General features: G+C 43.4%; 1 protein-coding gene and 1 long non-coding RNA gene across 19 annotated transcripts in view; one reads left to right on the top strand and one right to left on the bottom strand.

Annotated features, from left to right (window-relative positions):
- The window catches only part of Ca-alpha1D (Ca[2+]-channel protein alpha[[1]] subunit D), a 229,739-nt gene that overhangs the window by 67,187 nt on the left and 144,382 nt on the right, over positions 1-18,170 (bottom strand). For all 8 annotated transcript variants that reach the window (XM_022793689.2, XM_086980820.1, XM_022793690.2 and 5 more), the window contains 2 exons: positions 10,024-10,363; positions 9,444-9,749 (listed from right to left, as the gene is read on the bottom strand). In XM_022793689.2, the coding sequence (XP_022649424.1) occupies positions 9,444-9,749; positions 10,024-10,363 (646 nt within the window). The remainder of the gene's footprint in view (positions 1-9,443; positions 9,750-10,023; positions 10,364-18,170) is intronic.
- Positions 179-18,170, top strand: part of LOC111245388 (uncharacterized) — a 30,543-nt gene continuing 12,551 nt past the window's right edge. Inside the window, exons 1-4 of one of the 11 annotated variants that reach the window (XR_015321742.1) lie at positions 5,452-5,613; positions 5,807-6,004; positions 10,868-11,104; positions 11,442-11,661. This is a non-coding gene — a long non-coding RNA (uncharacterized LOC111245388). Of the gene's footprint in view, positions 194-5,451; positions 6,195-10,860; positions 11,105-11,441; positions 11,662-18,170 lie in introns of those variants that run through there. The other 10 variants (XR_015321744.1, XR_015321741.1, XR_015321740.1 and 7 more) reach the window with 10 other exon arrangements.

Below are 18,170 nucleotides of genomic sequence, written 5' to 3'. Positions count from 1 at the left end.
CGGGAAATCTTCAAAATGAAAGGTTTTCGAAAGTTTTCCTTTTTTTCGAGTATGTCTGAGTGCGTTGACTGGCTGTAGCCGCTAGAAACAGGATTGTTAGGAGTGCAGCGTTCGTGCAAGGGGGCTGCCGAGCTGTCAACCAGATAGTGCCTGAAGTGAACGCACGACGACATAGTTGAGAAAATCTTGGAAGGTACGAAATAGTCAAATAGCAAATACTGTGTACTGACCATGTTGGTCCGAAGTCAATCAAGTCCTACAAGGTGTGCCATAAATTATGTGAGCGGTTAAGAACATTTCGATATTACACAGATGTGAACAGAATTGTAACTGCCAACTCTACCAAATAGATGCACATTTTTACGTTTGACAAAAAAACAAACGAACTATTAACGATAACATTTCATGTAGAAATTCCTGCCGCTGTTCAACCCGTTGACGGGCAAGTTCGAAGCTGAACGATGTGAACGGTGACGTTTTGAGTTTTCCTATTCTATCGCACGAATCGATAGCGCGCTCTTAACTGCTAATATTTCCCATATTATCTGTTTCGAGGCCCTGTGAATGTGTTATGACCAGCTTTGCGACACGAGATCTCATATAGAACTTTTTAATAATAATAATAATTATACGAAGTCTTCTAAACGTTGTCTAAAACGAAGTTTTCCATTGCCGCCGGTTGTTTTGTGGTGGTCGACTTTATCTTCTATCCATCCATTAGGTACAGGCCGCGCTTGCCATCCATGCCAAAAAAACCCTCGAGCCGCAATCGGTAAATAACGCTCAACAATGAAAGTTGTTCTTAACGGGTTTCGCCACTGCTTGGGTGTGACATGAGCGGTGTTCTTGTAAGTTTTTATTGCCTAGTACATTGTCAAAAGAAGACGCGTTTAAAAAGCACCAACGCTATTTACATGGGCATTCATATATAGAACTGCTTGTTTAGTTGACCAGTCATGTTCGATATCAAGTCTGATTATCGTAGCGAACAGATTGTACCACTACCACGACGCGGAACAACGAGCCAGTGCTTGCCGATGCCCGGCATTATTCGCAAGCGCGTATACATAGAGAAGAATACAATGCAGGCAGGCAGGCAGTGCTGTTTCAGCCTTGTTTCTGGTCTGTGTCAGTGAAACAAAGGGCCAGTTTGGGCATGCTCTACGAAACCCATGCGTGTCCATGGCAAGTCTATTGGGAAAACCGGCTGTGGGCAGAATACACGAATTCGCTTCCCTTTCAGCTCTCTCTTCTCTAACTGACCTGTTCGGGTGTTTCTAGAATGCGAATCGGGGGAAGGATTCAATTCTTTGGTGGAGCCTAACAGAACGGGCCAGGATGGGTCTCCACCTTCTCGTGGAACAGCGATTTACTGAACCTTCATCTTATGTCCTCGAGCGTTACCACCTCTGAGCTATACCATTCTGCGTCCCATATGATCTCGCCTAGCAGCTTTCTCGATTCGAGTAAATGAATAAGAACTAGCAACGGCCAGTTAAGCTGTAGTAACAGTTGCATAAACGGAAACAGTATTCTAGGTCTAGTATGCATTCTCCCAGTATGCAAATCGAAGTCAAATGGTTTGCTTTTTCATAGTTCGCACAGCTCTAGGTTCGTAAATTCTGTGGGGTCGAACAGACGGTCGATGGGAGCTGGTTATGAAAGGACGAGCGCTACTGCAATGGTTGTCGTCGAACGGTTCGGGACAGAGTGATGGGATCATAGTGTTGCTGGGAAGCAGCCGACGTCGTCATCGTCATCTCATTGACAGTCTGTCATTCTTTCGCACTCTAGGGGCTCCGTTTCCCTAACACGGCTAGCTCAGTGGTGCCCTCCAAAAGTTTACGAGTGCTGAAGAATTGATATCTAGGGGGTGTTTGGCTCGCTTGCTTCAGTCTCGCCCACGGACAATAAGAGATCCTTGCGTTCGTTGAATCCCTGAATAGGTTTTCGATAAATAGTAGGGCGAAATTAGGAATGGTCTATGTACCGTGATGACATCGAGTCGGAATACGGATCGTTATGATACTCATACTGGAGCGGCGGTCGATGCAGACTGTTGTACTAGTATTTGTAAGGCCTCCTGTAAAGTGATGTGTCCCTTATTCCTGACCTGAGGGTGCGTCGGTTCATGGGACCACTTCGTATGGGCCAACAAGTGCTGTTACAAACAACGTAACTTTGAGCGCAATTTGCGTACAAGTACGTGCGACTGTAGCAATCCATCAGCGTTGTGGAATGAACCAAAAAGAATACAGCGACAGAGCTTTACGGACCAACGCTAACGGTGTTCCGTCAGTCCGGATTGGCTACCGCTCGCTAGTTTCTGTTGGCATTGATTTTTGTGTGAAGCCATCGTCTATAGGATACATATACATATATGTACAGTCGTGCTCAATCAAATAGTCTCAACATCCAAGGCCAACTTCGCAGCTCTGAAGCGAAGTATTTTTAAATGTTTTTAATGGCTTTTTTTTTAATTTGACTCTAGGATCCAAACTGCTCACAAACTATGTGATGTATAAAGCTTATATACCATATTCTAGCTGTAGCAGGCGTGATACCTTCTTGCAATCGGATTTCTGCGAATCCAGCACTCACGTTTCGTCCTAATATATTGTATAATGTTCAGCCGGCTCACTCTATCTCATCTCCTATTACGACTACTATTAGTATTGAACAAATGGTTGAGTTACGTGAGCCTGGCTAATTTGAGTGTTTTCTATTCTGGACTTTGCATGTTTCCGTACGTAAAGCGTCCCAAGGAGAAACGGAACGGATGTCACTGAGAAGCAGAGACCGCTGACTAATAGATCGTTTTGTCAATGCAAATGTACATAGCGTTAAACTCCTGAAATGTTTTATGTTTCTTACCATGCAAGGGCCAAGTCGCGAGAAAGAAATATTCCGTTGAGCTGACCGCCGCGTAAAGTAATCCCAACAATAGTATGAAACTGTAGGACCGTATAGTTATTTACAGACCCCAAAATGATAAGTTTACCTCGTATAATATCTTCCGGAGTAGATTAACAGACTGGATCGGCTGGGTCGAAAACTACATTTTTCTGCCGACCAAGAAAGGCTGGGTTCAAGAAAAATAGACTTGCCTAGGAACGTCAGCGGAGAGTTCGAATAAGACGAGTCCATTTCAATTGGGCAAACTAAGTCGAAAATGGCAGCGTTGAGAACTGGGGAAAAGTCTATTTCTCAGAGGAATCTTATTCTGAAATTCTCAGAACAACGCCCATCTGCCCATCGCAGACGTATTGGCGAACGATTTTCCGAAAACTGCATCATGCCGAAAATCGAACGTCCATCAAATTGTGTAGTGTGATCTATGATTTCTGGCACAGGTAACGGGATTACACGTTTCGCACGGGGAATACGAGAGCAATAGGAATACTTTGAAGTCATCGAAAGCAAAATACTACCTCAGACACGGGACCGTTTCCCTGACGGTGACTGTCTTCATGGGTACCTTGTCGCCAATTCAGAATACACCTAGGCTGTTCATTGCCAACGATATTCAAGCGCTGCCGCGGCTTGTTAATTTAGCAAACCCGAATTTTATAGGGAGCATCTTGAGGATCATAAAATTACGATTAATTAACAAATGTTTTAACCCTCCGTGGACAAACTACTGATGTATGACAATAGTATCCACTCGTAACTTAATCTTTGAAGGTAAAATTGTTCAATTGGACTCTATTTGCCTGGCTATCAACTGTATATTGGGTCATCGAAAAAGTATCGACCGTTTTTCCAGCTAGTTGGCCTTAAGGTCGTGTATGTTAGGTAACGTAAGTCGCGCCGGGCGTTGGCGGTACTTAAAAGCTGAGATGGGCTATTGTATGAAATATCTTAATTCGAAATTATCATAAACGTCTTAAACATGAATTCCGAAGGTTTGCTAAATTTTACTATAATATTATTATTATTATAATATTATTATTATAAAAATTATTATTATTAAATATTGCCCAGACCCATAAAATATTGTGCCGTTTATGGTCAAGGTGCCTAATCAATCATCAAATATTGAAATAGTTTTTGAAAAAAGATGGCTACAAAAAGACTTGATGTTTGCTCGCTATACGAATGAACAAACGAAAATACGAAATTTACGAGTTATTTTTGAAGCGCTTGATGGGGAGTGGAGCACATACGATAATAATATAACATGTGTTCCATAGTTTGTAGCAAAGTTCAGACTGACGCCAGAGGGAGTGATATTATATATTTACTAATTCGAAAAAAATAAGATAGTGGCGCCTAACAAAACAATTGGTTCTGACACTTACCGTTAACAACTTTTAGCAAAGTTAACTGTTAACAAGGTTACAATGAGTTATCGAAGAAAAAAACAAAGTGAATCTGAAGCTAGTGAAAAGAAAAGGCGTCGTCTTCTATTACTATAATACTAAACCACATACATTTTCAACTACCCGGAAAAAATTGAAAGCACTTGACTGGGAAATTTCCATGCATCTGCCGTCTCGTTCGGTTCCTGCACCATGAAACTGTTTCGGTCGTTGCCAAACACTATTAATCGTGTTTACTTAGTTTTAATGGAGGGATGCAAAGATACACCGACGGAATTACGGCGTTAGCAGAAAAACGTCACAAGGTCGATCAAAATTTCATACACCCACTTTAATAATATTATTTAAAAATATTAATCAAATCATTGTTTCAATTAAGACAGTAAATACCTCGTCGAGAACCCAATACATATGTATATATATATTTCTTCTGGTTCTTGGAGTCTGGTCTTGAAAGAGCGAGACCCCCATACAAAGAACAAGTGGTGTTATTGACGCTAGGCGTGCGCATATATAACATTCAACAAAAAATGCCCCAGCGACAGCCTTCAACTTGGTCCTTACGCATCTATATTTGGATTATGTAAATGTCATATAACGCCAACTTTTAATTCTGTTCAATGTGGTGTTCGGCGCAATGAACAAGTTTTTTTCAATGCTACGACTGTAATAGTTATGGTTCAACTGGCACTTTTATGCTCTACGTTGTTTTCAAGTAGTCTACTGACGACTGCCAACATTAAGTTGTACATAACATCCACATAATGGTAATGCGGGCATTGTTCTTACTGAGTTTAGACTCAGTTAATGTCCTTCACTCCCAGCTCTTCGAAACTTGGGTCACCTACTTGCTGGGTGCAGCTTTTTGCGTAGGAATAGCATAATATAGCAACAGCTAGCACAGATTCAATGGGTAGACTGGCCGGTGTGCATAGTCTAAATGGGCTGTTTTGTCTTCCCACCAGCTAGCGTGCACACACTTGTAGTGGAGAGACGTATAGCGATGCCGTACCGTTCTCGTCTGCTAATACAGGTAGCTGCATGGACAGAAAACGAAATCGGTACTTTCCGACTTGACGCCGGCCGGCGCGACTGAAGCCAGCTAAATACAGACTGTTCAGCCATGTTGAATGGTGATGTTCCACTGTTAACAGGAATAACTCCTGTTCGGCCCCGTAGGATGTGCATGGCAGCACGCAGTAAAATCCTCAACCCCGCTTGGATTTACATCGGCTTTTATAGGCTTGGCAACGTCCCTGTACACCCGCCATAGAAGCCCCCGGAACCAACGGTGATGTCAAGAATGCTGACGGAATAGAAAAGCATAACAGACCGTGCTGCTTTCGCTGCTACCAGCATCCTTGCAGGACGGTGTTGTTTGAAAACGTACACAGCCAAAACGTGTGATCCCTCGCACATAATCACCTAAAAAGTTCTCTTACGTCTAGCTTAATCTCAACTATGATTGTTTCACTTCAACACAGGAAATACTTTATTGACCCTCGGGGACTGAACGGACAAGGCGAGCGAACATGACGTGCCTTTGCATGCGTTGCGTCCAGCGTCCACTATAAACGTGCAATATGGTATGGATAACATGATCATCGCAATTCTTTTTGCATTCATCTAATATCCTTTGAAGAGATGGGATCCCGCCGCTGATTAATTTCAACTAAATGGAGGTAGTTGAATAGGCAAATAAGAATAAAATTGAGATGTGTCTTGTGGGTATTCGTGTTAGTAGAAGACGAAGGGACTTTTTTTGATGTTGTTGGTACCGCTTCAACAAAGCCACTCGTCGTAAAAAAAACTGTTTAGTCTGTGCTAGCAGTTGCATTTGTGGCGGTGGATGCTGGTTGTGATTATGCACAGGTAATCTGTTTACTTACTAAACTTAGGGACACGTAAGGTGGCATTCGTAAACGAACTTTTTTTTTATGATGGACGTCAGTTGTAGAGCAGCGGCAATACCGAATACCTAACTCGCAACGGAATAGGTGACAGCCTTTGCCAATGTTCGACGACATAGGACTGCGAACATATATTTAGTAGGTGGCGTATTTGGTTCAAAATCTGAGAGACGATTTGATTCGCAGAACGAAATTCCGCAAAGCGCGAAACAGAACCCCTTTGTGCATTATCCACTGCATTGGTGGTTTGCTATAAAAATTTGCCGTTTCCCTTAGGACACAAAATAGAATATCGACAGTGATGAAATTTTCACATTCATTGTGTAATAGAGAGGACCCGTGATAGATCAATAACAAGATACGATACCTATTTTATATACCGGGCATAAACGCAACGCTTGTGCCGCAGGCCAGCTGCCCTCTGATGTGCTGACGTGTAACGCAGGAACCGGACATAAGCCTCTAAGCTTTTATGAAGATGACAGTTACCAAGGGTCAGCCCCGAATGACTTCATTGGTAGGTCACTTTTCGTGGGGCTCTGTGGAGATTCTGGGCCAGAGCAGGCAGAAAAAAGGCACAGGCTGAGCTAGACAATAATTTGCTTGAAGGCAAACGGGCACCGTCAGGTGCTAGCTTGTGTTCAATGGCCGACATGGCTGTCCGACAAGAACATGTTGGTCAGTTTAATTAACTGCTAGAAAAAACAAAAGATTGTTACGAAAAGATGAGTATAAGCTGTGCGACTAGCGGGGACAGGAAGGAACCGGGTCTCGCACACGAACGGACAGTCGGACGAGGGTCGTTGATAGAATCGTGTTGACCGACAGGATGGTAGCGACATGGGCATGATAAAGACTTCACCTAATTGAACAGATTGTCTTCTGTCCAGTCGTTACCGCTTGTCTGACCCTTACTGAGCTGAGCTGTCTGCGAAAGCTGCCCGCAGCTGAACACGGGGATACAACATGGAAAGAGCAGATATGCAACGCAGGAACACAGAGAACGGACCGACAACGGGAGAGACACAGATCATAGCAGACAAAAAGGCCTCGTTGCTGCAGCAGCATAAATAATCAACGAATTAAGAAAAACGACACTCAGAAAGAAAGAGAGAGATGAAATGACGCGAAAGACGGCATGGAAGGGGTAGTGCGAGACAACAGAGATGAAAGCAATAGAGAAAGAAGGATCCGGGAGAGAAGAAATGCACTACAGAAGAAAATGACAGGAAAAGCAAAAACTAAGTAGTGGATGATAGAAACGAAAACAGATAGACGAGAGAGAAAGATAAAGGCAAAAACAACAATGTGAAAAAATGACAGAAAAAAAATAAGGAAGACAAGGGGGAATAGAGAAAGATAGGGAAGGGGAATAGAAAGGCAGATAGAGAGAGGGAGGAGATAGTTGACGAGAAAACATGTGCGCGAAAAGTAGAAGGCGGACAAAAGAGACGGAGCGTTCGGGGGGTACAGCACAAAAAAAGAGGGGACAACAGGCAAACAGGGCAAAGAACGGTCCAAAAAGCGGCGGCGATCCAGGAACAGGTCTGCGGCGGATGGCCTGTCAAGTCTGATCACGATAGACGCTCCAGCGCTCGCTTAGCCCCTTGAGTCCGCTCATTCAGTACGATAAGTCATGAAAAGTTTTTCAGCCAACCGTTGGCCGATCCCTAGCGAGCACAGCGTGCGAATTATTTCCGACTTCACTGGATCGCATCTTTTTCTTGCCCTTTGCTTAGCGTCATTCGATTCCTGACCCTTCAACTTGTCACCCGCAGCCCCTGCATGCCAAGATTTTGATAGCGAAACGAGAGGTGTCAAGGGCAACCGTTGCGAGCTATCACATAAGCAGCATCCTTCGCTGGTACCGGCTTCAACGACAAGCCGCAGGGTTATACACGAGTAGCCGATTGTAGTATGTCTTTGCCTCGAAAGAGTGGCAGCAGCAGACGAAACTTGCAATAGCAGTCAACCACGCGTGACTTGCACAAAAGAAAACTAGAAACACTCAGGAAGAGAGAAGGAGAAAAGGAGGATACGATTACGATGAGTCCTTTGCTGACAATAACGCACGTAAAAACAGATTCACAATAGAGATGAAGCCTGCTGGCAGTAGTGGTACATTCATTACAACAGATCCATCTACGAGGGCAGGCACTTTTTTGAAAGAGAAGTGGCAGATGTGGGCCAAGGCCACAGTGCAGAGCCGAGACTGACCAGCGAGGTCAGAAGCGGCAATGGTTCAAAGTGGCTAATAACGATAAGATACTCTGCTCCGCCCGATATCCTCGGGTTTCGTGCTCTTTCGCTTATTTGTTCGCTCGGTAGAGACTATCGAGTGAGTCCCCTATGAAGTTGTGGTAGGAGTTACGATCCTAATACCAGCGGCTGTAGTACAAGCGGCATTCGAAGTACTGGTGGGAAAGGGATGAAGTTAACGAGGAAGACAGCAATAAGGCTCTGGTGAAGGCCAATCGTCAGCCTTCATAAGCCAAACTTAAGATCCTAAGACAGGTACCGCTTCATCCACAGACAGCGAGCGGAGCATAACGTAGCAGAGCGACTGTGGTAAAAGCAGCAGAAAGAAAATCAGAAAAACATGGCTGTATATCTCATTTGATCTTGCTGCAACCAACAGGACGGACCTTCTCTAGAGTTTTTTCCACTCTGTCGGAGGCTTCGTCAATGACCCTAACAGCCCCGATTAACACCACGTCGCCCGAGGCCGTTGATTACTTGCTTGGGTGACTGCCTCATGGCCAGTCGGTTCATTAGAAAACAACTGATCATGAGACCACTGGGCTCAAATGGAGTAACTACTGTAAAAACCTAGACTACATAGTCAATTAAAAATTGACAGCTATCGTGGCGTACTGACTGGCCGTTCGGGACGGAGTGGATCAGCGGCTTGATGACAGGAATATCTAACGCGGGTGTAACGGAAAAATTGAAATACACGGCCGAAACGCATAAATGAGATTTACTACATCTCTCATCAATATCGCCATCGCGGTTAACCCTACAGATTAAATAGACTTCGTCCAAATTAAACTGTGTGAACATATAGATATGCCAACATGCGCTAATTATACATGCAAGAAAACTCGCAGAGCTGTCCGTCACTGGATTTATTACGCTACAGACCAGCATGTCTGCCTGTAGCAATATAGGCCTATAAAGTATAACAGTTTCTATTCCTATTTAAACTTACCAAAGTGGAGTTGGTTTGATTCGAATCTCCGTTCGGATGCGGCGTATAAACTGCTAGCGCGACGCAATTTGCGAAAATCGTAAACAAAATTAGAAATTCAAATGGTTTCCACTCAACGATAGAAATGCACAACTTTCGTAAGGGGTTCTTGAGCGTGAGGCAAAAAAGAGCTCGCTGCGGTCGTTCCACGACCTTGGGTCCCTTTCGAACAGGTCGACGTCGTTCCTGCTGAGCCGGTGCGACCAGGGCAGATCCCGGGGCACCGCCTGGTCCCGGAATTGCCGCTGCCCCGGACACCGTTGACATCTGCAATGATAACGACAAAAATAAATTCGAGATCAAAATCGAGCATTTAAGAACAAAGTAAAGTGATTTCAGAAGCCGTCTATTTAGCCGGCTGTTATGAATCGTTAAAGAGTATTTCTGTCGTGAAACAAAGGCTACCCATCATACTCTGGCCCTGCTTTCTCATATGATAGTGTTTTATACAAGCTGTCATGACAAGTGTATATATCACGTAATTTCCAACAGATTTATTCCTCATTCTGTGTATTTTCGAGATGCAATTGAATGTCATTACCTGCGTGAGCAATGGTTGCTGTTGCATCTGAACATTTGGGGGCGCCAGTTGATGGGAATGTGGGGGCGCGACCGAGGGATCGGCGGCGCTGGTAGCGCCCTCGTGGGCGTTCGACGGCCGGTGACTCATAGCCAATCCGTGGAGGGTGCGATGCCAGTTGAGGGACAGCGGCTTGTGCGCGAGCGGATGGGATGCTGGGGTATGCTCGCCGCTTGAAACTGCCTCCGAACTCCGGCTGGCCGCAAGAGAGGCGTGAGGGATTGATCGGGCGCTCCCGGACGGAGGCCCCGGTCCGCCGCTGGGAACCCGGCTCGGTGGGAGCAAGTTGAGCCCGCCGGTGCTGTAAAAAGAGGAACACCAACTTGAGTTAATTACATGATGAAGACACCTTGTGACGGGTTGAACTTATAGATCTGTTTTCAGATGTAATGTTTCTTCTTCTTTTCTCTAAAAGTGATTCTAGTTATGTAGCTGAAACAAAAGAACAATATACGATTATTGATGTTATTTCTAAGTATCTTACCAGAGATATTACCTCAGTTTTGCTAAACGCAACCGGCACACACCTTTCAAGCTTTTTTTTTTTTCACAAAGGACACTATGCAGGTCAAGGTTTCCGAAACCTACTACAGGCCCAGGTGCTAAAATGAAAATAATGTAATGGAACTTCTATGGTTAGGACGGTTGCTTGAAATGACTCAACCCGCAAATTTCCCTATTCTCAAAAGAGTAAAATAGTAAACGGAAAAAAACGAGCCTTGAAAAAACCTGCCTTAGAAAGTACTGCACATACTTTCGGCCGACCTAAAATGTCATGTACCATTCGTAAATCTCGAGCTTTCAGTGCTTTCTATAGCGAGATGATGTAAGGACAGTCCACCGATCGGCCTAATAACTAAAAATTAGTTTAGTCATCTAGCTCGTTGAGTGGATAGTTTTGTACACACAGCTCTTTCTCGTCGTAAGAAGACGTCCTGTTGTCTGAAAGTCTGATCCACCCAGTTAATTACTAAATACATAAGTGATATGTGTATAGTGGTGTCTTTGAGCCGACCTTCCTGGCTGGAAATGTTTCATACGCGTAAGTTATTGTTTTCATTTGACGATCAGTCGAATATTTTTTTCTAATAGTTATTATTTTTTTTTGTTATTTACAATATCATACTCTATTTTTCAATAAACTTGAATGATGCCTGATTTGAATGATTTTTTGGATAATTCGTTCCGCAATCTTTAAAAAATTTAGAAAAGTTAATAGTGGAAAGTTGTCCATTCTTTCGAGGCCTGCAAAGTAATAGGCCTACATTTGACAGAGAAATAATGAGTATTAAATTTTCGAAGGAATGTAATTTTTCAGAATTTTGCCATTGAAGGCTAAAAAACGCAGTTTTTGTGAATGTGATTCAATGCTTTTGCAGAGAGAGAAAGGAGCTTGAAGATTAGGCTTATTGCAACTAAAAAACGAGAGGTCCATGAACGTTAAAAGGATGCTTCAACGAGAAACGCATAGAATTTCCGTGTGGTAAACAGGGTCACGTCAACCCAATGGCGGATCCACCACTGATCTAGAACTCGGATTAGTTAAGCTCTTAACGATAACTGGTGTCCTGGCCGAGCCCAGAGCATAACTTCATGCAGGTAATTAAACATCTTTGACTCTATAGTAAACCTTTTAAAATGAAGGTCGAGCTCAATATTAATTGCTTAAAGCAACAAAATAGGTGCAGTATGATAATAGGTTACAATGAAAAAAAGCAGGATAATTAAAAGAGAAGAAGTAACGAGGTAACTGGACCTAGGCGATTAATATGTATGTACATACAACCTAACCAGTTATTAAAGCACGGTAATAGGATAGATTCATCGTAACCAAGTTGCTGCATGATTAGATGGTACATTGGATAGTAGATGTTGCTGGAATACAAATACCACAATAAGCTGATTAAATAATTACAAGACAACAATCGGACTGTTGAAATATTTGAATGAAGAGCAAAGCAAAGATGGGATCCTGTTATTGTTCGCGACTTTTTACTATCTCTCCACTAAATTGTCTGCCATCTCGCAAGTGTCGTCTCAAAAAAGTTTTTCAACCACGTTTTGGTATCTTGATTCATGGCAAAGTTAAGGCCAAACGTGATTGCCCGGTAGACGGATTACGGGTAAGACGTAAAAATTAATCGATGAAAACCCAGAGAGTAATGGAGGGTGACAAAAACTTTTTTTGAAGCTGAGGCAAACGGCTTTGACGATGTATGGCGTTACGATGCTAAAAGGCAAGATGACCTAACTTCGTTTGTCGTGTCTGTTCTTTTGAGTGACTCGACTGACTTACTGCTCGATGCAGCTAAGGCAGGTAAACGTGCTGATTAACTGTCTAACCCATAAGAAGCAATTCCCATGACACGTAAAACATAACCTGCTTTGGATGACGATCTGGTTTTGACTATTACTCTTTTCTCTGACGCATCTCTGACAGATATTGATGAACATGTCTTATGTTTAAAACATTAACTATCCAACGTAAAGACACCTTTGTTTTGGATCACCGGCGACAATTATGTACAATGATCCGTCATTGTGGTAGTCACATGACGCCCGATATTAGATGAGGTAGTGCGGTGCGGCATTAAGCCCTAATTCCTTATAGACTTCAAAGAATCTATAAGGTTTTCAAATTCCGAGTTTCTATGTAAACTATAGGGACTAGAGGTGTTAACAAGCGAAAGTGGCTGCAACTCATCTTTCCAGCCGATTCCCTTGCAATGTTGTCTGTAGGTTGCCTTCTTTCAAAAGTGCCTTTAAATGGTCGCCATTAAACCCAGACGATCCACTACAGTAAAAAACATCCCGGATATAACTTTCAAGGTTCACCGGCTATTCTTGAAGAGTCTTTTTAGCGATAGCATCGTTATCGTATAGAAGACAAGTGTCCCAGGCAGTTGCGGTAGCGGCTTGGCGTAGACGAAATGTGTCAAAATGGCTGACACATCCATATTTGAGGATTTTTTTTAAGATGCAACCGCATTCGCAACATCGTACTGTTACGAGACGCTGACAGAATAGCAAGCGTTTTCGAATGATACATCAGAGGTAAACAACAAGTCAGGGAATGTTTTTTTTTTTTATTTACAAAAAAAAAGGCGCCGGAACGTTCTGATCAACCTCATAATACTCCCTGTACAGATGACGCAGAAAGTTTGTAACAGTTAGTGGTCCTACGGGGGCCTAAGCGAGATCAACTGTCCAGAAGCACCCCGTTTGTCGTAATTGAATCTTTCGTGGAAGAAGTCATAGAGAGCTTCGTGCGCGGAATGCTTATCTCAAATATGCTCTTCGCTCACGAAGATCTTTCGGCATAGACAACGAGCCAACATCCGACTGATCTGATAATAGTTCAAGTAGAATTATATCTTTCAAAATGAGTTTACTCTATACTACCGTTAGAGGTATAATAAATGAGAAGAGTCTACCGTGTTGAAAGGTAAATTTCGCGTTTGATCAGAGTACGTGCGTGTTTTTATACTATACGTAATCGATATTATGGAAGTTAAGCTGCTATCGAACCAATTTCTGACGATCGACGTGGGTCGAATTGTCATGGATGAAGAAAGCGGGGCTCAGTACGACGATTAGGAGAGTACATTATTAGATAGTCTCGGTTCCCAACCCATCCAGAACAAACATGTCCGACAAAAGTATCAAGAACAACGAACGGATCAATTGTCATCTTTTGAACGTCCGAATCAAGATGTTTTTGAACGATTTGTTTTCTTTTGCCTCAACAACGGCAAAGATTAGTACCCGCTGTGGAAGACTACTGGCTGGAATGGAATTAAGTTGCATGCAATTTATTTAACTACGAAAAAGTATGAACAGCTTTCTGCGGTATTGACAGTGTCGTAGATTCCTTGTGTTTCCAAATGAGGTTGTTTTTTTATGTTCCTACAACAAAAGTATAAAAATAATTAGTCTTTGCTCAGCATTCGTGCAGATTTCATCTATGAAAATCCGCATGTCGGTTCGATGGGCGATATAGTCCGCCTTTAGGTTAACCTTCATCGTTTTGTGCGAATCGGCGCGAATTAGCCCAGGGCATATGTATAGCCTCATTGCTGACGTTCCACAAGTGCTATCTTAAAAAAAAAAAAAAGCAGCGACGGATTATAAACGTTTTTTTCGCGCAGTATGTACCCAAATCTATCATCACGCTCTGACTATCGGCACAGTGATGTGGAAGAGCGTGTCGTAATGGAGGGTGAAATGAACAATTTGAAAAAACAGAAAAATAGTAAAACGAAATCTTACTATAGTTGCATTGTAACTTTGCAGTGTTTGGGCGTATCGTCTCGCAGTCAGGATTTTACTACTGTATATGTAGTCGTACTTCACTGCAAGACACTTCGTACTTCAAGACGATTCATTCACACATCGAATAACTACGCACAATGTATGTGTTTTTTCAGAGCGAAACTTGTTAAGTAACTTTCGTGGAGATCTCCTAAGCTTCACTGTGCGATTTATATCAATTTTCGTATGAAAACAAGCGGATCTGTCACTGTACAAAATTTTTGCATCGTTTGATATACAAAGGTTATTTTCGCTAGCGGAAGAAGATGTGTATTTTGCAAGCGAATCCGTCCATTTCTACAACTAAGAAAGCAATTACTGTTGCTTAGAAGAACGCCATAGGGTCCTGACATATTCTAAGCCTGGGGAGCCGGTAGCGAGTTCAAGTTATTGACCCGCCACTCATTCGTTTACTTAGCATCCATTTTGTCGCCAGTAAACCACGAACCCCTTGCCGGGCCACGCGGTGCCGTTGGCAGATTGATCCAGTCGTTGCATCTAAATAAACCGAAATATTATTCATGACCCAGTGGCTTCATGAACATATTGGCGGTTTGCACCCAAATCCCGCGCGATATCACCTGTCCCTCTGCTGGCTTTAACGTATCGTGCCGTCGATACGTTGATCGCAGAAGTCGGATGTTCTAGAGGTGAAAGAAGTTCAGGGCTGTACATTTTTCGTGCACTAGCTCAGAGTACAGTGGGCGTTACAAGTCATTCAACGGGTTATGCCGACTCTGTGCTACGGGTTGCGGGTTCCGTACGATCCGACGATGACGATCAGAAGAAGTCCAATCCCAACATTGCACTTTGTTCTATCGATCGATTTGTCTTTGTTTCCTGCCACGATGAGATCAGCACAAACGGTTGCATTAGCGGTTTAAGTGAAATTAGAAAAATAGAGATTTTTTTGAAAAAAATCATTAATATTCTTTGTTGACGAAGAGCGGTAAGCATCGTATAGTCGATTTCGTAAGTTACGTCTAATAGAGAGCTAGCGATAAATCGCCATTGCATTTCGGGTTTCGATTAGTTACCCATAGAGAGTACATTATTTCTGTATATCTACTGTTGTCGTGAATGAAGTGGACTTGTTGTTTATGATAATAACAGCAATGTCGTCCAGCTCTCAACAACCGCACCTATTCAATTAACTAGCACGTACTAAGTGGAGAGAACCCGTAAGCTAAATGTTTTTTGTGTTCGAAGAAAAGTTTTACAGTTTGCAGGACACTGCCAAGCCGACAAATGTAAGTTTTCGATTACGGTCATGCTAATTCTCGCCCGAGTCCCCTCTATCCGCGATCGTGGCAATTGCTCGTACGATACAGCAGTATAATAGGACGGAAAGAACAAGAAAGTAATGTAACAGAAAGGGAAACAAACAATTCATCCGTTCCAGCTTTGTCTCAGCTCAATAGCAGAAATATCATTTAGACACTTAGAAAAGTAAATACAGATGTAACAATATCAATAATAGTTGGATATCATTCCAGTTTGTTGCTGGGCTCTCTCGTTGCGTGCAGCTGTACGTAGGTAATCCCAGTGGGCATGCGGAAAGGTATTTCATAGGAATTGGCGTTCTATATAAGCAGCTAAAGTCCGCACAGCTAAAAAGAGCCTAATAGAGGTCGTATTCACCCATCCTGCCTGCCTGCCTGCCTGCCTAGCTGTATGTCTGTGCATGTGGACAGTATGTGCTAAACCCGCCCAAATACATCTAAGGCTGATTAAATATCAAACGAATCTTTCGTGACTACTGCTCATGATTCTCTATCTTAAACGACACTCTCGAGAGAGCACTTTTTCTAAAAGGCATCATCTGAGCTTCAATCCTCTCAGCCCCTTTTACTCTCGCCACCTACCTCCATTGCATATTCGTCGTTGCCCTCATTCCACCCCAACGCCTGAAAATTAAGACGCTCTCCATCCTTATCAAAAAAAAAGAACGCTCTAATACCACATATATTGGTTTGGCGGAGACGGCTAACGATTACGATACATGGAGCAGCGCAAAGAACAACCTGCTAAAATTACAAATGTACAGACAAATACTGTTCTAACCAGAAACAACAGCATTTCTTAGCTCGTATGTGCCATGCACTTATCGCTGGCCATTCAATGCCCTCAAAGTGTGAAGAGCGCTCACTGACCTTGCGATAATAGGACACTATACGCACTGTGATAACAGGTATGATCAATACAAATTGCACGTAGTATCACCTCGGCGTCCGCTACCGCGTTCACCGTTTTCCTGACCCGCCGATGGACACAACCCGCCGCCATCACCAAAAAATCCATACAGAATGTGCCTGTTCTGCCTGGATATGAAGCATACCGACTGCTGTCTTTCCCTCTACTTTCACTATGTCCTAATGCTGCTAGAAGTACAGCCTCAGGAGTGCACTGCTAGCTAATGCAAAAACGCTAGTGTCAGTGAGCTCCACCCTCAAAGTTAGGATATTTTCAGCGATCTTTTCCTCTTCGTTTCTTTCGTACTGCTTCTCGTTTCGTCGGCAAATTCGTTACTGCTCGACTCTAACCGGCTGCCGCCGCCACTGCGTAACCCCCAGCGCAAGCTTATTGCAAACGCACGCCACTACGCGTCATAGATGATGACGATATAGACTGCATAACATGCCAGCACCAATATATGACAGGTGCTAACCGCCATGTATATATATATATATATATATGCAAAATCACTGCTGCTGCTGTTGCCACCGGTCCCGATAGGCTGGTTCTCTCCCGTTCAGGCCACGAGCGAAACGTGTATGCAAAAACTGGCGGGCTGATGAACAAACGGACAGCCCGATCGGACACGATGATAGTGATGAGCATTCTGGGGCAACAGTTCCTGAGCGAACGGTGGCGGAGGAGGGTGGGGGTAAACGATTGAGCATATCGGATGTCCACGATAAGAAATGCAAGCGACTGCATGAGAATGGGACCTAGAAGCGGGCTAGACCATGACCTGAGCTTCAGATGGGGTGAGGTACCGGCTATAAGCTAAATGTTTGCCTACGTATGCACAACATCCAAGAGGGACCATTAATTTAAAACGAGAGAAGCCGAGAAAGAAAATCCAAGTGTGCTGGGGAAGAGAGGCCTTTCCAGCTATCATAAGATCAGACACCATTCCACGGATTCGACAGGGAATGCAGCGCCTAGGAGAGCGGCGCCCTGTTGATACAACGAGGACTCGGAACAACATTAACTCTAGACGCTTTTGCTATAGCCTGATGAAGGATATTACTATCCGTCATCACCGAAACAAGCGGTCGCAGCAGCTTGACTAGCAAGGGGGCCTACTGTGGCATAAGTGCGTGGTCATATAACTAACCTATGCAGTGTGCATATAAAAGTACAAGCGGACCTATCAAGTATATATAGATATGTTGTGGAAAGTGTCTATAGATTATTCGTTCTTGACGGTCATCTTTCGGGCCGTGTCGATCGAGCTAGAGTAATCGGCGATAACGGAAAACAAAAAAAAAGTTTGTATTGTCGTTGTTTTGTTGCTTCTTACGACCGCATATACGCAGATTTATCGTCGCTATTTCCATAATGTGTTGTTATCATCCGCTATAATGTTGCTATCACATTCGAGTATGTATATAAAATTTCGCGGCAGGAAGAGATTGCCGGAAAGAGATGTGGCGACTGTATATATTACGAAGGTACATTTTGGACCCCTTCGACTGTGGCCATAGCCGTACGATATTGAAAAGTTTACTCTTCAACGGGTTGCCCCTTTGTTGTTCGATATCACTGGCGATATTCCGTCTTGCACTTAC

The sequence above is a fragment of the Varroa destructor genome, unplaced genomic scaffold, assembly GCF_002443255.2.
Source record: "Varroa destructor unplaced genomic scaffold, Vdes_3.0 BEIS01000002.1, whole genome shotgun sequence".
Lineage (NCBI taxonomy): Eukaryota > Metazoa > Arthropoda > Arachnida > Mesostigmata > Varroidae > Varroa > Varroa destructor.
Note: the sequence above shows the minus strand (reverse complement) of the source record. Positions and strands in the feature narration are given on the sequence as shown.